Below are 18,466 nucleotides of genomic sequence, written 5' to 3' on the forward strand. Positions count from 1 at the left end.
TGACGAAAAACAAAGTCTTAAAAAGACCATCGTTCAGCTAATATACACAGTAAAAGGAAGTCTGTTTATCCGGGTTGAATGCCAAGCTAAGCTGTAATAACCTGACATATCCAAAAACTGAAAACAGATTTAATACTCGTGGTGATCTAAGACAGTTCAAACTCTAACGACAGCTTTCAAAAAAGAGCCACAGCAACATCTCATCAGTACAAGTGCTTGGCAGATGTCTGACCGGCAGCTGGTGTTCAGAGGAAAGATGGGGCCGAGCATCTTGGAACAATGCTGACTGTCTGCTGTCTAGACAGCTGTACTGCCTTTTCATCTTTGCTGAGAGTAGAAGTTCACATGTTAACCTCTAAAATTCCTATTGAAAACCAAATTTTAAAAGTATTTCCAAACTTTATTCTCTCCTTGAACATCTTCTACTTTCCATTTCAACTAAATCTCTCACTTTTTTCCTCTGCTCTGTGACCTCTAACGCACCACAGAGTGAACACATTCCTGCTCTGCACTGAGGTCTTTTCCTATATCATTCACTCACTTCTCATGTCAGTAACTTGAATATAATGGCCGAGGGCTAATGGAGTCTTAATAGCAACCTACTCATCTAATTTTACCATGAGAATCCTTGTTGGGCCTTTTTGGTTACACTGGGAGGCTGGGGTTGGTCCAGTCACAGCATCAAATGCATCAAAGCATCAAAATGATCACTGAGCTAGTGGTAAGCTATATTACCATGAGAGGGATAAATCCCTGCAACTCTTACTTTACGCAGTGAAAATGTGACACTGTTGAGATTGTTCTAATCTTCTTGGTTAGAGGACTGTGCGCAGCTCCTACCTTGGTCGGGGTCCAGGCCAAAGATGGAGTTTTTACGACCAAAACGGATGCTGAAAGTCCTGCCGGCAGAGGTAGTGCTTTTGGGGTAGGAGACCTGCATCAAGTTGATGTGGCAGTTGGTGGGAACAAAGTCCATGCAGCCCAGTGGGTGAGGGCGAACCCCAGCCTGCCTGACAGAGGGCCACACCTTGTTCCTCAGTTCCAGAGCAAACTGTGTGAAAAAGAGAAACAAAATGGGAGAAGCCATGAAGAAGAAGGTAATGAGTTTAGTGAATTAAAAAATGATATGACTACAACTGTTGCATCTTCATGATATCGTAAAGCTTCTGATAAGGGTTCTGGTATGTGAGCGACTGAGTTAATTAAAGTTTGCATTTAATTATTGTAGATATTAGCTTTCTTATCAGAATGAAGCTCCTCGATGTTTCTTAGATGCGATGCTATTTTTAATAATTCAATGGGTTTGGATTTTATATGATTTCTTTTACAGTCTGTGTAATATGTCAGGAAAAAATAAGACAAATATCAAAATGTGTTTACCAGGTAGTGGCATGTGGTCTACACGACAAACACAACTGTCTTGAAAAAGCATTTTGTGAGACTCTTAACACACTTTCACCAAGCTGCTCAAAACGCATTTAATGCAATAGGAGTAGTGTAAAAAAAAAAAATTGCCATGTCTTTTTTGGGGGGAGCAAAAATGTGAATTTATTGCTATAGAAAAGGATGTTCCACTGAACCGTTTAGTCACATGTCACAAAATAAAATGTGTTTAGTAAAATAATATGACTGAACATTCCTGTGTTCACATCTATGCTCAAGGGAAAACACAAGAATGTCTCAATACCTGCTGATAGCTGCTGATACGCCTCCTGATATTCTCCAGCTTGGTGTCGCAGATTTGTCTGAACTCGTACTGAGGCATGGTAACGACTCGGTCGTTCTGGTAGATGAGCTGGCTGCAGTTATGAACGAAGCGGCTGTCATCGCCAGAAAACGCCTCCAGGATCTGTAGAGACAAGAACAATTGCTGACGATGGATCACCTTGACAATAACAGTTTAGGAACCCGATTTAGTCCATTTCAATCACTGGCAAATTAGCATTTCTAGCCGTAGCAGCGAAATAAGGCAGCTGAGTTTTACCCCAGCTAAACTTTCTGCTTTCCAGTTCCAGTAAGTGAAACCAGAAGCAAAAACAAAATATTAAGCTGACTTTACTGTTTGAAACTTAAGCAATATTTAGCATGACTATCCACCAGTCTAACGATAAATGCATATGTAGGCTTTAGCTGAACAAACTTCTCATCTTGACAAAACTCACTTTCGCAGTGAGGCTGAAGCAGCCTTTGGGTTCCACTGTCTTCTCCAGGACGTGGCTCTTGATGCCAGCAGTGCTCACATATTCATACACCACGCCATGCTCCAAGTGGACGTTATCAACTGTCAGACTGACCAGAGGCAGATCACACAGGGAGAGTCTGCCCAGCTTGCAGTCTGTGGATCACAGATTTCAATTAAATACTTGACATACATTCAAAGTAAATAACCAACTAAAATACAAAAACCGAAAAAATCAAATGATATGTGCATGTTTAAAAAAAACTCAAATCACTTCAAAATCATGAAAAAACAAAAATGTAGTGCGTATAAAAATCTCTGAGGAAAAAACATAATATCATTTTAAGTCATTTTAGTAATGACACATGTAAAGGTACACAGTGTGCTGCACATCTGTCAAGTGTGCTTACCCTGCCAGCACTGTGGGAAAATTGGCCACTAAGTGTACACTGAATATTACTTAATGGCGTCCTATGACTGTAGCGTGCGGAAGTGTCATTTTCAAACTGCGAATTTTCTATATCCAGAGCAAATTACCTACTGCCGAAGCCACTTTTAGCGGCATGATGAATATGACCCAAGTCAGAAGCCAAATGAAAAAAACAAAAAACAAAAAAGCATTGTAGACGGAACATAATGTTTTGATGTAATGTTTTTGGCAGGGTCACATGTTTTTAGCATGAAGCCTGCAATCAATCTGGATTCACACACAAGGCAAAAAGCTGCCAAAGCAGCACTAATTTCGCTCAGATACATTTTGCTGACTGAAATGAAACTAGCTGACATGAGCGGAAAAACCGCAAAGGAATTGGGGATTGAAAGCTTCATACAGAAATCAAAGACATACTGCGACACTGATAAAACTTTAAATCCAAGCAAAACAAAAGACTGCAAACAATTTCACAGCAACACGTTTCACCTGTTCCATTGGTGCTTTTGTCCTCTTCGTGGTCAGAGCCATTCTCCACTGGGTAAGGCTTGAAAGGGCTGTCCTCCTCCTCATCTGCACCCCTCTCTCTTTGTAGCTCTTCCACATCCTCGAATGCTCGATACACCCAGTGACACTGTGGGAAGAAGATTAAAGCTCAAAAAAATCAGTCGCCGGGGCGCCTGCTGTCTGGGCCCCCTCTCTCTCACCAGTTCATCTAGACAGACCCATCCAATATTAGTTTTACCAGCCGTCAGCATGGCTGCAGTGTTTGGTAGACTATTTGTTGGAATTTTAATGTGGATGAGAACATGATGAAAAACAGAAACATCAACATCAAGCTGTGTAAATATGAGAGGGCTTTAGACACGTATTTTAGAGGGAAGAAGCTAAAGTATGGATAGAGAAGCTTTTACCCTGACAATGCAATAAAGACTGATTACACCTAAATGAACAATGCAATGCACTCAACCACCGACAACAAACTGGTTAAATGATCAGCTAAATAAAATAAGACAAAACATCGTATGGAGGACACCTTGCTCTGCTCTGTCTGCAGCCTTTTGAAATACTGCCTGGAGACATGAGTAGCTTCTGCAGGAATGTCAAAACAACCAAAGAGGAGTTTGTAGTTTTGACATTGGCCATCTAGTATTCAGTATAAACACTTGTTATTTAGTCATGGCTCAGTTTGAAAAAAAAACAACAACCCCAAAACAATTCACTAATGTTACTTTAATAAAGAATTTAACTCATGCAGTTTTGGCAGTGGGGCTGAATGAACACTGTGGATACTGTTTCACTCCAGGCAGGAGTGTATTTTGAGTTATATAACCTGTAGCGACATAGTGACAGCTTGTAATTCACTTTGGATCTCACTAAGAAACCTACCATTCCAGCCAAAAATGCAGATGAAATGAGCAAACAGTCAACTAATGCAAATGCTGTTTTTCTGAACCATCTCAGGAATGTCTGGCTGACCTCTATTCTTTGGGCTGTTAGCTTGTCAAATGTGGTTTTTATTGAGCTTTCCCCCATTAGTAAATGATCTGACATATTAACTTCCAAAACTACCACTGACACTATTCATGCTGTCTTGTGGCATTACTTGGTTTACTGTCTGCTAAATAAAGCGCTCAGGGATTTCCCTTACAGTTAGAGCCATAACAACACACAAGGACTGTAAAACCTCACAGAACACCATGCACCGTACTGAGCAGGATGATGTGGTTTGTTGGGATTTAACTTTCAATTATAATATGGGCTAAATAGAAGAGACTTAACGCTAGAAAACCTGCTCTAATGTTACAGAATAGTTTGTTTTTTGTTGGCCTATGTTAGCTCACCGCTTGGAGAGGTTCCTGGTGAGTGCGCTGGGCTGTGAAATGCTCCAGGACCTCTTGGTAGTCGCTGTGATTGACACTGTTGCCATTGACTTTCAGGACGACCTGGCCCGGCTGAAGACCAGACGCTGCTGCCTCCCAGCCTGTAATATTTCCACACAGGATCATGAGTTCGCACAAAGGCAAAAACCATTTACAACACCAGACATAAACTGGGAAACATCTTCTTCAGGATGACTGAATTAAGCATAACATAGTGAACTCATTAAAAAAAAGTAATTTTTGGATTCAATTCCCATAGTTCTCAACAAAACATTTCCTCTATTGTTTCTACAATACAGGAAAATGAGAAATCACTCTGTGGAGTGCTATAACATGCTGTCTCAAGCTACTAATGGCTTTACAGCCTGGAAGTCCAATCAACACCTCGATTAACCTTCCTGCCCAATCTAAAAATACCAGCGATGGCATCATTTCCACCCAGGGTGCCAGCAGTAACCACATTAAGGAGACTACTTGACCCATGAATGAAAATCTCCCAGAGAAAGTCATTTAAAAACAATGGGGTAAAAAATACTAGCCACTGAATTCAAATGAAACATACGTCATACTGAGTCCTAAGTAATTGAGGATGTTAGGAAAGTGAGAAAAGGAACATGTAGGGAAGAAGGAGGTGGGTTTAAGAGGGAGAGAAAGTGGAGGAAAGACAATAAAACCAAGGGACCAAATTTCTTGGCTGGTCTTTTTTTATTAGGGTGCATGTGTGTATCCTCGCCTTACTGCTGCTAGGTTACAAATTGGGATTCATCCCTCATTTAACTTCTAAACACACTGCTGATTTTTCTATTTAGAGACCGACAAACAGGCTATATAGTAAGGAGGTCTTAAAGAAAAGTAGGAGAAACGAAAAGGGGAAACAGAAGTAGCTGTCTTTTCAGTTACCCATTACAGTTTTAGCTGTGATCACAGAACATTGTGTGTGTTTGAAAAGTAGTTTGCTCTATTAAGGGTTTGAACCCTGACCGTGGGCTGTCTGGCTGACAGGTGGCCATAAAAACCTAATAGAGGCTCACTAAAAGAGCAGAATGTAACAGGTGGTTAGAGGCTAGGGTTACCTCATCTTTCCTTTGAATTCCCTCGGAATTATTTGTCTTTCTGACACCGTAAACACTTTTAATGCATTTACTGGCACTGGTGCAGAAATAACAAGGTCAACATCTTACAAATCTGTTCACGGATCTCCACTGTTGGCTCATAAGCAAAATATGGGTCACTTATAACTACATTCAAGAAATAATAATTTAACTACACTTCCCCGGGAGCTGTAAAGTGCTCAACTGATTATTTTTCCATTACACGTACAAAGCCATGGTCTTATTTTACCTTTAAATACAAAACTGCACACTATTTCTGCCATTTCGCCATGTGACAGAAACCAGATATTAACGATACAGCAACGCTGTTATAAATTACATTTTGTAGCCTACTTATTAAACTCTGGTACCGTGCTTTCGTCCTACGTGTCATTCTCTGAGTGTTCATGAGAGAAGGAGTAATAATGAAATTCTTCTGCTATCTCTGAAAAAAATGCATATTTCTGCTGATTGTTGTGGCTACAGAAGTCAGTTACCTTTCCTTACAGCGTGGACATGAGGAGGAACAGAGCCACTCAGTCTGAAGGAGAGACTGTCTGGGTTGTCAGGGATTTTTACGATCCTGGAAAAAAAGAAAAAGAAAATACCAATCAGACCAGTGCGGTCTATATGAGTGGACATTGTGTATTTCAGCACATATGCATGAGCCCTCACTCCTTGGCCTTGGTGCCAACCAGCAGCCGCAGGGAGCGTCGTATGCAGAAGGACTGGCTAATCATGGTTTCAACCTCCGAGAAAGGCCTGAGGAAAAGCAGGTCCTCGTTGATGGTGTAGATCTTCCTGCCCACCTGCAGGCCAGCCATCTGCACGGACAGACGGACAGACAGGAGACAGAATGTGGTTATTTATAGGTGGCAGCTTGCTTCAGCCTGAACCCCCTCCCAAAGGCAACATCCGCACAGTAAGAGTTTCAGGTCGGGGGACTGCAATTCAATTTAAAATTACGAGCAAGTACCGGAGTGAGACAGAGACTGTGTACAATTCCCCTGTCTAACGTGAATTACTCACAGTCAAGTGCTGGTATATGATAATGTGCCTCCAAGGAGCAAAGAAGAAAACAAACAAACAAGCGATAAGACGAAAAGCATTGTTTGCTGCTCCAAATTCCCACAGCCTGTTCTGTCTTGTCATGTATTTTCCAGCATTTGACTGAAGTTGTATGCAGTGAGTGCGTATAAAGATTGGCCACTGGATATGATAAAAATGCATGATTGCTAGACCTGAGTGTCATGCCTGCTTTGTGTTAGATTTGCACGCACTTCCAGACTGAAGGGCGTCACTTTATAATTTTTTTCCTAATGTTGCCAGTTGCTCTGCCTGCGACCTCTGATGCTTTGTCGGATCTTGCCAGATTCCTTTAGCTAATATACAATCTCTTCAGTCAAGGCGCGTTGCAGCTGCACAAACCAGTATACCTGCTCCCAAAGAAACAAACATTTTCAAGCTTTTCAGTCGGATTTCAGCTTCTGATATCTCTTTACAAATGACAGACACACAGCAAATCAGCCTGCAGCATGCATTTAAATGCAGTCATCTTCAGTCACGTTGTGAGAAGAATACAGCCTCTGTGCACTCACTGTGTGAGTCCAGTGTCCTGGGCAAAGATCCGGTGGGATGGCCTTGGTTAAGCCAGGCCTCGACTCTGTTTGAAGGCCCAGCGTGGATGTAGGAACGACTGGGAGGAGCCAGAGCTATTTGAATGCAGAGGGGTGCATGTATATGTGTGTGTGATTACACAGCATGGGTGCCAGTCTGCACGTGACTTTCTATAATAGTATCATATAGTGAAAGAGCTCAGTGTGTGAGTGTGTGCCTCTCAGCCCTTTTCAGAGCCCCATGGGAATCAGCTGAGCTTCATTCACTGCGCTGGCACACGGGCTGTGTCACAACTAGCAATCCTCGCCCCACTGTGGGGGGTGGAGGGCACGGGGGAATGAATAATAGAGTGAGAGGGGGTTCGAAATTAAGGAAAAAAGGAGTAATAAGGAACAGAGAAGCAAAGGTTTAGTGTGGTAGTTGGGCAGTGCATAAAAATGAAGATTATCGAGAGCTGCAGAGCAGCACAGGGGCACGGGAGAAATGAGGATACAAATGTGGAAATAGTGGGGAGCATGACAGTTATAGTCAGGCTGTGGAGGAAAAACAACCAGGGCACCATCATGTGTGTTCATGACAACATTGCAACGATTAACAGTATACAGGCTGGGCTGTGAGACGGACAGGCCAGAAGTAAAGTATGTCACCTGTCTAAGGCGAGTAAGAGGACATAAAAAGAGGATGAATGATCAATAAGACAGGAAAACATTGGCTCGTCCATCTTGTATTATAGCCATTGAGCTGTCACTGTAATTCCCCTCCCCATCATCAGTGAAGGCTGACACAATGGCACGGACGGGACAAATACCAATATGGAAGCTGCTCCCTCCTAAACATAAAAATATATCTGCAAATGGCTCTGCAGCCAATCAGAGCAGAGTTCTCAAAAAAGGGAGAGAGACAGAGTGACAGCAGCCGTCCAGAGAGTAGACAGCCATTACCTAGTGGAACTGACACCCCGAGGCTGGAAGAAGTGTGTGTGTGTGTGTTTACCTCAGCGTGTGAGCCCCTGGTGACAGATTTCACAACGATGGCCTTGTTCTTCTCCTCAATCTCAAAGCCGTAGCCTTCCTCCTCGGGGTGAATCTAGCACAGAGAAAATCGACTAATTACTTCCACATTTTCACCGCTGACTGTCAGGCTTAAAATGTCTTGAACTGATTTAGTATCACAAGTAAGCAAACAGGAAAATAATTTTAGATGCACACATATTCATCATCTTTCTGTCTCCCTTGGTTCTGCTGCTGTAATTCTGTGCAACTGTAGGCTCTGGCTATAAAACGGCAACTTGTCTTCATGGCAGTGACCTGGTTTGTCTGAGAAATCACTGAAGCTTTAAAGAAAAAAAAAAGGTGATTTACGGCACTTTTTCTGGGTGGTCTCACATGCAAACTATTCACACATAATCACAGTTTCATTAGCCATTTGTGACTTTCATTCCGTCTCAGGTGCCTTTGCCTGATGTTGCTCTCTGTTCTCCATATTGTATTCCCACTTGGGGTTGAGGCTTAAAGTTAAACGCTGTCGTCGCCAAACACATTAGCGGCGTCCATTAGTTAAGCTGCTGGGGCCATCTTCCTGCTGCACAGTCCTGATAAGATGGGGATCTCTGCTGTTATATCAGAGGAGATGACCGTGGAAAATAAAGAGTTCCTGCACTTCACTTCAATAATAGGCATTGGGGGGGATTAGTTCCGCTAATCAAGGAAAAGGGCCTTTTCCACTTCTTGTGGAAAGCCAGATGGCGTGCCTACTTCTCACTATGATATGAAAAGGGATGCTGATGATGCTCCTAGGTTTCCCTGAAGATAATGGACTCAAATAAACAGTTGACTTTCTGTGTGAGTTTGTGGAAACCCCCGAACACTTGACCCAGTGTTGTGCAGACTGACTTTTACTGTATGTGTAAAAAAATATTATATGCTTTTATTGTAGGATAATGATATTAACAGGAGTCACGCCACAGATGTGATTGGAAGTGAAAACCTAAGTGACCCAATATCTGGGCAGTTAGTGCACATACCATATTCCCCTAAGCAGCCCCTCCTCTTTCTACAAAGAATATTTAATAGTGTCAAACTGGACGCTCAGTTCTGGAGTGATTATGGACATGTTTGCTGCAAATTACACCTTATAAGAGTTAAAACTAAGTTACTGTTTATTTGAATCTTACCTTTTTCTGCTGCTAAAAAAAGAAATGGCTACACAATGTTGACTGACGCATCTTAAAAGGTCTTTAAAGCAGATCAAGCACTAAAGAAGGAAAAGGTCTTGTCCTGCTTTTAACTGCACTACAGTCATCAATCATCAGCTCACATTTTCAAATGTATTTCAAGAATATTCATCGGCTGCCGTTCTCACAGTTATCTTTTGTATCAGCAGCAGCGCAACAGAGATTCATCCCGGCCGATACAGCTGATTACATTACAATTATATAACACTCAGATGCATAGTGATCAGAGCAATTTCAAATGTGCTTGCTGTCATCAAAGCTACTCGGGCTGTGTATAGTGGTGTTAATAAAAGTTAGATGTGGAGATCAGAAGAAGGCACACAGGTATATATGTATGCAGGGTTCTACAGTCAAAATGCATGTTTATGCCCGACAGCGTAACAGGATAACTTGAAAAACCTTGTTTTTGTTATTTTTGCATCAGTCTACAGTACAGTGGCTCATTGTTTCCCATCATGCTTTTGTTTTGTCTTTGGGGTGGTTAATGCTGTGCAAGGTAATCAAAACATCTTTGTGCCATGTTTATAGCATCGGAATGATGTTCGCAAACCTTTTAATTATTAGCACATTTTTCTCGTGGGAAAATGATGATGCTAGAAGTGGTTTTTTTCCCAGATTCTGGCAATATCTGCGTATCCATGTATAGATGTGGGAGAATGTGAAAGTGTGTATATGAGTGTTGCTCACCACAAGGGATTTGACTAAGATGTTTTCAATGAGTTTGAAGTCATTTCGCTGGAGCTGCTTGCTCTTGGTGCCGGTCCCCTCGGTTTCCTCGTCCGCGTAGAAACGGAAGAACTGGGACTCGTCTTTAAACTCGCTCTTCTCCAAAACTGAAGTAAATGTTTTTTTAAAAACACAAGAATGTGGTAAATGTGTGCAGAATGCAGCCACAGGAGATAACAAAGAGAAATAGCAGAATGTCACAGTATCGGTCTTGCAAGATCAGTGAAAAGTAAAAGAGCAGAAAGATTAAAAAAAGGCTTTTTTTAAATAAAGCTTTGACCCAACTTCCAAAAAAAAAAAATCTAGAAAGATACATGTGTTTATAGAAGCTTTCATCTTTGGGAGTCTTCTACACAAACAAGCTAACAGTTAATTAGCTCATTAGCTGATGATTTTAGTGAGAGCATCTGGAGCAAGACCACATCTGGACTGCAGCCAACACAAGTCTTCCAAACCAAGGTTGGGAAGACTCTCAGGAGGACACAAGAAATTGTGTGTGTGTGTGCGTGCGTGCGTGCGTCTGTAAATCCCACCGATGTACTGAGGTTCACTTCAACACATGGGGCACTGCAAACAGGTGAGAACCATATTATGGTCGCTTTGTCCAATCACAGTAATTGTGAAGAAAATACCCAAAACTTTTCTTTTTCAGTGTTTTGAAAGATCTCCCTTTATTTTTATTTTGTTACAGGCCTGAGGCAACAGAATTAAAGGGAGAGGCTAACTTATTCTGTCTCAATAATTATGCAGTACTAACAGCAGTTAAGTCATTAAGCTGAAGCCCAAGTGCACATCAGTAAGCACGGCTACAATTACAGGACACACACTATTGTACCGTACAGTATGTCTTTTAACTGCATTGCCTTGCCGCAGCTTTTTGAAGTTTGCACTAAAAAGTCACGATGCGTTCTGTCACGTCTGTTTCCAGAGAAACAGACCAAAGAAAAAGTCCATCTGGTTTGCGTCTTAGGAGGATTTGGAATTTGTGACATGAGGCACAAACATTTCCCTGACACAAAAAATGCATCCGAGGATGTTACCTAATCTGCCGTGTCTGTGCAGATGCATGACTCTCTGAGGCCACTGTAAAATGAGGCTTGTACGGGCAACACCGAGGGCCAAAGGTACCCAGCTGCTCAGAGATTTGATGAGCAACAAAAGTGTTCACAAACTCATTACACACACACACACACACAGAGGTCACACCTACTCACACTGGCCTTGCACCAACTAAAATGAAGCACAAATGTGAGTTATTTCCTCTGACTCACATAGGCTGTGGCCATATAAGACTTTTACTCCTATTCAGCTGGTGGGGGAGTGCCGCTACGGAAACTGTCACACATAATGCATGCACAGTTACTCACACACTGCTAAATCATCATTTAAACACCCTGAACTGACAACATTATCTAACAATCAACATCAATTTTTTAAGGATCTTTGGAACAGAGTTTTTAAAAACTGATTTTTGTGAATCTACAATGCACTGATGCAGGAATTTGAGAAAACATGCCATGATACATGATAAAGCACTTTCAGCACAGTATTCTTTTGCTTTATCTGGGTACAGCCGCACCTTTAAATGCAAAGTGTTGATATAAAGTGCAAAATGGATTTCCACAAGACAATTTGCTCTAGAGGCGATAAAGATAAATGATCAAACAATAATTTTTATGGCTTCAGTATTGATTTATGGATCTGTACTTGCTGCAGATTGAGTTGTGGTGGGAGGGAAACGTGTGGTCATGTAAATTATTATCGGCCTCTGTAAGTTACAATACTTGCAGGTGTCCATGACGGTGAGCTTAATTATATTAACTTTGCTACCCATTATCATCCCACGGATGAAGTGTTTTACAACCTTGTAACCGTCAAACAGAGACACGAATGAAGAAGGTGAGGATAGTTTAAAAAATGGAGAGAGACAAAAAGAAGAGGAGTTCAAAAGGAACCGGGATCAAGAGCAGCAGATGTGCTGACTAAGAACTAAAGAGAGTGACTTGTGAAGCGCGGTGGGCAGACAGGCTGAGAAGAGAGAGTTCCTCACCCCGAAGAAGGGCAGAGTAAAAGGAGAACAGGTGACAACTTCAAACAGATGGTAGTGAAAGCTGGTGCAAGCTAAGCAAGCAAAAAAACAAAAGTCACTCTATAGTCACTTTTTACAGATGGCAGATGCAGGACTGAAAAAAATAATCCTGTATATATTTATGCACATTATAATGTAGATATACTGCACATGAGACTCCAGAGATGTTGTTAAATTGTCTTAAAGAGACTTTGATAAGGATTCAAAACTTTAACATTTAAATTAATCTGCAGGTCTCCCCGATTAGAGTGCGTCCAAGTATTATAATCTTGCATACTTCTCTATATCCTTCAGGAAACCAGGAAGTGCTGTTAACTTGTCACTTCTTCAGCCTTTCCACACTACTTCTTTTAAGTGCTTCCCACTTTACCCAAAATACATGTGTCCGCTGACGACAGATTCAATTTTATGCATTAAACAGCGTTCACGGTTCAGTGGAGTGACCCAGACAGCCATGTAGCAAAGCCAAACAACTCTGGTTAGGCTACACTCCTAAAACTGTTTATGTTCAACATGCTGGGCTGGGACCAAAGCAGCTCCAACTACAATGTGGTGAGTGAGGTTTTAAAAATTTAGACTGGGTATACAAGTTTAGGATGCCCCCTTTTTTAAGCCTATGATGGCATGCAAGAGAGAGTGGCCAATACAACATTTTTGTGGGGTTGAGAGAAGGGGAAAGATGATGTAATCGAAAAGCACAGAAAGACCGGGGAGAGAATAAGAACTGAAGAGAAAGTGCCACAAACACAACACTATTCAAATTTAAGCCAAAGCTGTGGGGAATCGAAACAATATGAATGATTAGAATCTGTCAAAAGTGCTTGAGAGTGAGTTTAACTGACCATGGTGCATGAAGCCGCTGTTACAGAGCCCCACTCCCAGCGTCACGGCATCCTCTCGGTTCGAGCAGTCTCCCTGGGAAACCAAGTCAATGACGCACACAGGGTCATTCACAATGCCTGTTTACACCTGCTCATATGCAGCATGCTGCTTCAATTTGTGACATTAAAAACTGTACAATTTAATCAGCACAGGTTAATATCTATGTGTCTAAGAACAAGTGAGAGGGAGAGATTAGGACACTACTGGGTTACTTGTCCCTCAGTTTCAGTAAAGACAGTAGAAAATGTTAAAACTGCATTCAAACCGTACCTATAATAAAAGGCAACTTTTTCAAAATTATAATGATAACTCTAAATTTCTGAATTCTAATGTTTCATTAAAAAGTGCTTTTAGCTAGAAAACACATGCTACATCATCCTGAAGGTCTGGACTGAGACAAGGGTGCACATTTACATTTTGGAGGAAACTCAGGATGGTAGCATTGACAGTACATGTTTATGTGACAGTCACAAAAGTCTAAAAAGTGAAAATCCACCTTTTACCCAAATGCAACCCTAAAATTAATACATTTTTGAGCCACTAGTTTCATTTCACTGTTCAATTTCAATGCATTGTGGTTGTTTTACACAACAACCACAATGCACTGCAGCAATTCATTCATTTACAGTAATGAGAGACATCATTACTGAATGCACCCTTGGTGGCTTCTGTGGATTCACGTGAGTGTGCATCGGTGTAATATTTTCTTATTTTACCTGTGAGAGTAGCCAGTCCACCAGTTTGCTAGCAGGCACTACTGATTTAAAGGTTTTCAGATGGTGGTCTCTGTCCCTATAAGGAGCAACAAAAGATTGAATTAGATCAGCTTTATTGTTCAGTGCAAACTTTAATAAAAAAACAAAAAGAAACAGAGTTACAAGTGTAGCAAAACCTCTTTGTGGTTAGCTGCTTTAACACCTAGCTGTGCATGCTATCTCATTGGTGTTTGGTGTTACTATTCAGATGCATCGCTTAGCTTATGCTGAACTCAGCTAGTGGTCAGTTATGCTGAAGTCATCTGCATGAGATTCGGTCATTAACTTGGGAATTCATCTTTTGTTCTTCCTTTTTTTGACGTCAAGCTGATCAGTCCCTGGTTTCACAGTACAGACCGTGAGATAAGCACCGTGCACTTGCTGTCCCTTTAACTTCTCACTCTGTAAGCTTACGATTTGAGAACAACCACAGCTCGCTCAGCCACAATGCACCAGCCTGCTCGACAAGTAAAACGTAAAACAGGAAATGCTACAGAGGATGTGTTTTTCGACGTGCAATTTCTCGGTTGTGCGAGTTGTATCACAGAAATAGACTGTGATACATATGCCACTAACAGCCATACTCAGTATACTATATTCAGAATAAACAAACGCCGTATATATTAAATGATGATGTGGGCACAAATGACACTGCTGACAACGCAGTGAAACAACCGTGAAAGTGGATAACTTCCCAGTATCGTTTTATGATCAGCGACTTTCTGTTTTAACAACATAATATACCCATGACATCATCGATGTTAATTCTATTAGTTTAATGTGCATTTTATCATGTAGTTACTTTTTTCCAAGGCATTCTATCATTAGGAAATCATTGGAGGCTCTGTCACCAGACAAAGTTTAATAAAACAGTGGCACGGTTTTATGATTATTTATTATTCATAAATGCAACACATCCATCACTCAGACATTTTAATTAATGGTGTCTGCTTACAATTAAAAACAAATAAATAAATAAAAAGCAAGGCCATCTTACATAATAAGTGCCTGGCAGGCAGAAGGATTGCCTTTGTATGTTAATAGGATTTGTCCCCAGACCAAAGGCTCTTTGTTTGCACCAATGGCAACTCCGGCCACTTCAATCAGCGGGTGAGTGATGGAGGGAAAGATAGAGAGATGAGCAGGGAATAGTATGAAAGGAGGGACAGGAGCAGAGAGAGAATGTGTGTACAGTGTGTGTCCTTGAGGGCTTATCACACAGGAACATTGTGAGTTTCCCATGGTTCCTGTTTCTGTTTAAATTTAGATTTTTGTAAAGTGAGATAACTCTATGCCACCTTATGGGATTATTTTAGGATTAGTATGTAATTAGTAGGTAAACCATAATTTAAACGACCCTAGTTTAGCTACATATGTACATTAACATATAGTGAGGCTAACAAAGTGTGTGTTTATGTGTATGTATATACTACACACTGTAGTAATTAGTTTTCTAAGTAGGTGCACTCAGCGGTAAAGTGACTGTGTGAGCATTTGTGTATGAAATAGAGAGTTCAACGCTCAATACTGTAAAGATAAAGAGACAAATGCTCACAGTAAGTGGCTCTCCTTAATCCTCTAAGAGCATGCTTATATAAGCCTCCAGCCATGAAAAACTGAATCCTGAAAGCATAAACCTACAGCAGCTCACGGCTGGCTTGGACTCCAGTTTGGAAGGGAAAAGGGTTTGAGGGTTGTCATTCCTGGCAGGGATACCATTTGTTCAGTCATCACAGAAAGGGTGACTCGGGGCGAATGTGAACCCTTCATGAATATGCATGTTTGCACCTGGAGAGCAGGGATGTTAAGAGCGGAGAATAAAGAATGAAGAAGGAGAAAGAAAAGAGGGAGAAGGGCAGGTACTTACTTGATGATAGGTGTGTGGAGGCTGTGAAGCCGGCAGTAAAGCCTGACGCCCTGTAACGATAGAAAAATGGAGCTGCTGACTCATAGATCATACACGCCTTGGGTAAACAGGTATGAACATGGCTTCAGAACAACTGAAAAGAGCTACCCTAAGGCTATGAATTAAGGACAAAAAAATGTTTGTTTTTTTATATCAAACCCTGACAACAGTCAGGTCTGAGAACAAATGGAGACCAAAAAAAGGTTCATCGTTTTTGTCAAGTTGAGCTTCTGCCTCACTCGTCTATGAGAGATGTGAGATTGTATCTGGAGCGTATCTAAAACTGTAAAATGTCCAAATTATATTGTATAAAGTTTGTCAAAGGTGGACAGTTTTGGAGGAACAATATATTTTTTAATGGAACAACAGCCAACTGCACCATACGGCAGGATCCACATGTGATGAGAGGATCGAGCTGTAATGATAGTAGATGAAAGCGGCAGAAAGAAAATAAAAGCTGATTTTTTTCTCAATTTCTGGAAGAAGATAGTGGGTCTGAATTGTATTTTTTAAGCTTTAGCATGACAGTGCAAGAATCATTTAGAGTTTTTATCAATCCGTCCATCCGTCTTCTTTTGCTTATCCAGCTCAGGGTCACAAGAAGCATGGAACGCCCTGAAGAGACATACAACCATTCTTGCTCACATTCAGACCTACTGCCAATTCAGGACGACCAATTAACCTAACCCTTGCATGTTTTTGGACTGTGGGAGGAAGCTGAAATAGAGAAGGAGAACCCATGAAAACATGCAAAAGCATGTGAGGAAAGAAATGTTAGCTGACTTTTGCTGTGCTGTTGGGTATGAAAGTGAAGAAATCTGCAGAGGCAGACCCTTTAAACAAGTCAATGAATTCTTATTTTACCTCAAAGTTAATATAAAGCCATTGCAAACATTTACAGCTCATTCGTTACAACTGTCGTTATCCTGATGCTCTTTGTTCTGTCGCACCAATGAAAAGATCCAGAAGCAGAACTCTCGTTACCTTCGACATGATGTCCTCCATCTCACTGCGGGCCTTGTAGGTTCCATCGTCATAACGAAAACGGTACATCACCTGCTCATTCTTGAACTGGTGTTTGTCTGACACTAAAACAAGAGCAAAAGAAGGAACCGTCACCTCAGCTCTGCTCCAGGCTGAATATCAGATGATTTCGAGTTTGTAACATAGGTGTTTTTTGTGAAATGTGGAACATCAAAGCCAAAGAAAACTCTCTGCTTTACATATTCCCTTTGCGAATATCTACTCTTCAAAAATGGACTTAAGGTTATGGACATATATGCTACTGATTTTCAACTGTAACTGGATGACATATCTAATACAATGCCAGTGTTAATATTGCTGTATTCACACATAATAGGCTGAAGAGGTTTACCAGTTATGATGAGCTAGTGATGCACTGCGGCAACAAATTTACTGCAACACTGCTTTTTGACATTGGAATAGAGACCTTTAAGATTTTAATATTGATGTGCCACTTTTTGATGCATCTGTTGATAGTATTGCTATAATTACAGAAAAAAGGTAAGAGGCAAGAACTATATTTCCTGGGGGCATTGGGTGGAGTGATATAAATGACGTTAACAGCAGACAAATACCAGTCCCAAAAAAACGTCCCAGCTTGCACTAATAAAAAAAGTTCCAGAATGACTTATTTAGAATTAATCCAATACGGAAAATGGAAAAATGACTGACACACAGAAACAGACGATAGTCACAAAGCTAACCGTGAAATCTGCCAATGAGAGGCAGTTTGGTTCCACCACAACAAGCTGGCATTGAATCAAACAAGCTGCTGGTTTTCTCAGTCTAGACTTAAAATACCCTCATAAAACCAAAGGAATGCACCACCAAATCAGTCATTGTAAAGTGTTGTGGGATTCAAAGTACATAAAATTATGGCTGAATTATTGTGGAGGGAAAAAGAAGATCTCAAAATTGCTCAAATTCAGGTGTAAACTGGAGGATGGAAGTGCCTCAAACCAACCATGTACATCTAATTGGATAAGAACTGTAAAATACATGGATTTACTTTTACTCCTGTGGTCTCCCAATCTGTTACATTGCCTCTCTCTGATTTCTTTTCACTGGATAACTGTGACACCTACATTTTGCCTGCAGGGCTCAAACCTCTTCAATTTACCCACAAAGCCTCACAGCTGTTCCATAGAGCCCAGCATGTCATCATTGTGTCTCTCTATGGTTATATGGTAAATGTGAGGGAGGATTTCTTGGGATTTTTCACAGGTATTAAAGAATATGAACACTAGGTCTCAGCAGATTTCTCCTGAGAGTGTGGCATGTAGAAATACTTACAGTGGCCTGCACTTACATACAAGAGCCCTGTCAGCAACAGCAGCAGTTGTGTTCATACACACTCTCTATAATAGTGTCTGTCCAAGTGAGTGTGAGTATTTTGTTTCATTTCTAAATGTATAATTCATGTAAGTAAACCTATGAGTGTCCCTCGGGCAAGAGACAATACCAGACAATAATTTCAGATCGTTGTGGGACAACCATAAAACACAGAGGATTTGTGAGTTATATGAATGAGTCAACCAATTACAGAAAGAGAGTGAGAATCAGAGAAAAGGAGCCATTAGAAACAGGCCTGAAGACAGAGAAGGACCAAACAGGGGGAAAAATGACGAGGAGAGCTACAGAGCTCTAAAATG

The 18,466-nt window shown here is 41.1% G+C and overlaps 1 protein-coding gene across 1 annotated transcript in view; it reads right to left on the bottom strand.

Annotated features, from left to right (window-relative positions):
• Nucleotides 1-18,466, bottom strand: part of prex1 (phosphatidylinositol-3,4,5-trisphosphate-dependent Rac exchange factor 1) — a 78,128-nt gene that overhangs the window by 18,688 nt on the left and 40,974 nt on the right. The window contains exons 12-24 of the mRNA XM_080900125.1: nucleotides 16,776-16,879; nucleotides 15,753-15,802; nucleotides 13,847-13,922; nucleotides 13,091-13,163; nucleotides 10,121-10,266; nucleotides 8,194-8,286; nucleotides 6,259-6,407; nucleotides 6,081-6,166; nucleotides 4,454-4,593; nucleotides 3,099-3,243; nucleotides 2,163-2,335; nucleotides 1,688-1,849; nucleotides 841-1,051 (exon numbers count right to left, since the gene is read on the bottom strand). Of these exons, the coding sequence (XP_080756251.1) occupies nucleotides 841-1,051; nucleotides 1,688-1,849; nucleotides 2,163-2,335; nucleotides 3,099-3,243; nucleotides 4,454-4,593; nucleotides 6,081-6,166; nucleotides 6,259-6,407; nucleotides 8,194-8,286; nucleotides 10,121-10,266; nucleotides 13,091-13,163; nucleotides 13,847-13,922; nucleotides 15,753-15,802; nucleotides 16,776-16,879 (1,608 nt within the window). The remainder of the gene's footprint in view (nucleotides 1-840; nucleotides 1,052-1,687; nucleotides 1,850-2,162; nucleotides 2,336-3,098; nucleotides 3,244-4,453; nucleotides 4,594-6,080; nucleotides 6,167-6,258; nucleotides 6,408-8,193; nucleotides 8,287-10,120; nucleotides 10,267-13,090; nucleotides 13,164-13,846; nucleotides 13,923-15,752; nucleotides 15,803-16,775; nucleotides 16,880-18,466) is intronic.

This window comes from Rhamphochromis sp. 'chilingali' (genome assembly GCF_963969265.1).
Source record: "Rhamphochromis sp. 'chilingali' genome assembly, chromosome: 12".
In the NCBI taxonomy this organism is placed as follows: Eukaryota; Metazoa; Chordata; class Actinopteri; order Cichliformes; family Cichlidae; genus Rhamphochromis; species Rhamphochromis sp. 'chilingali'.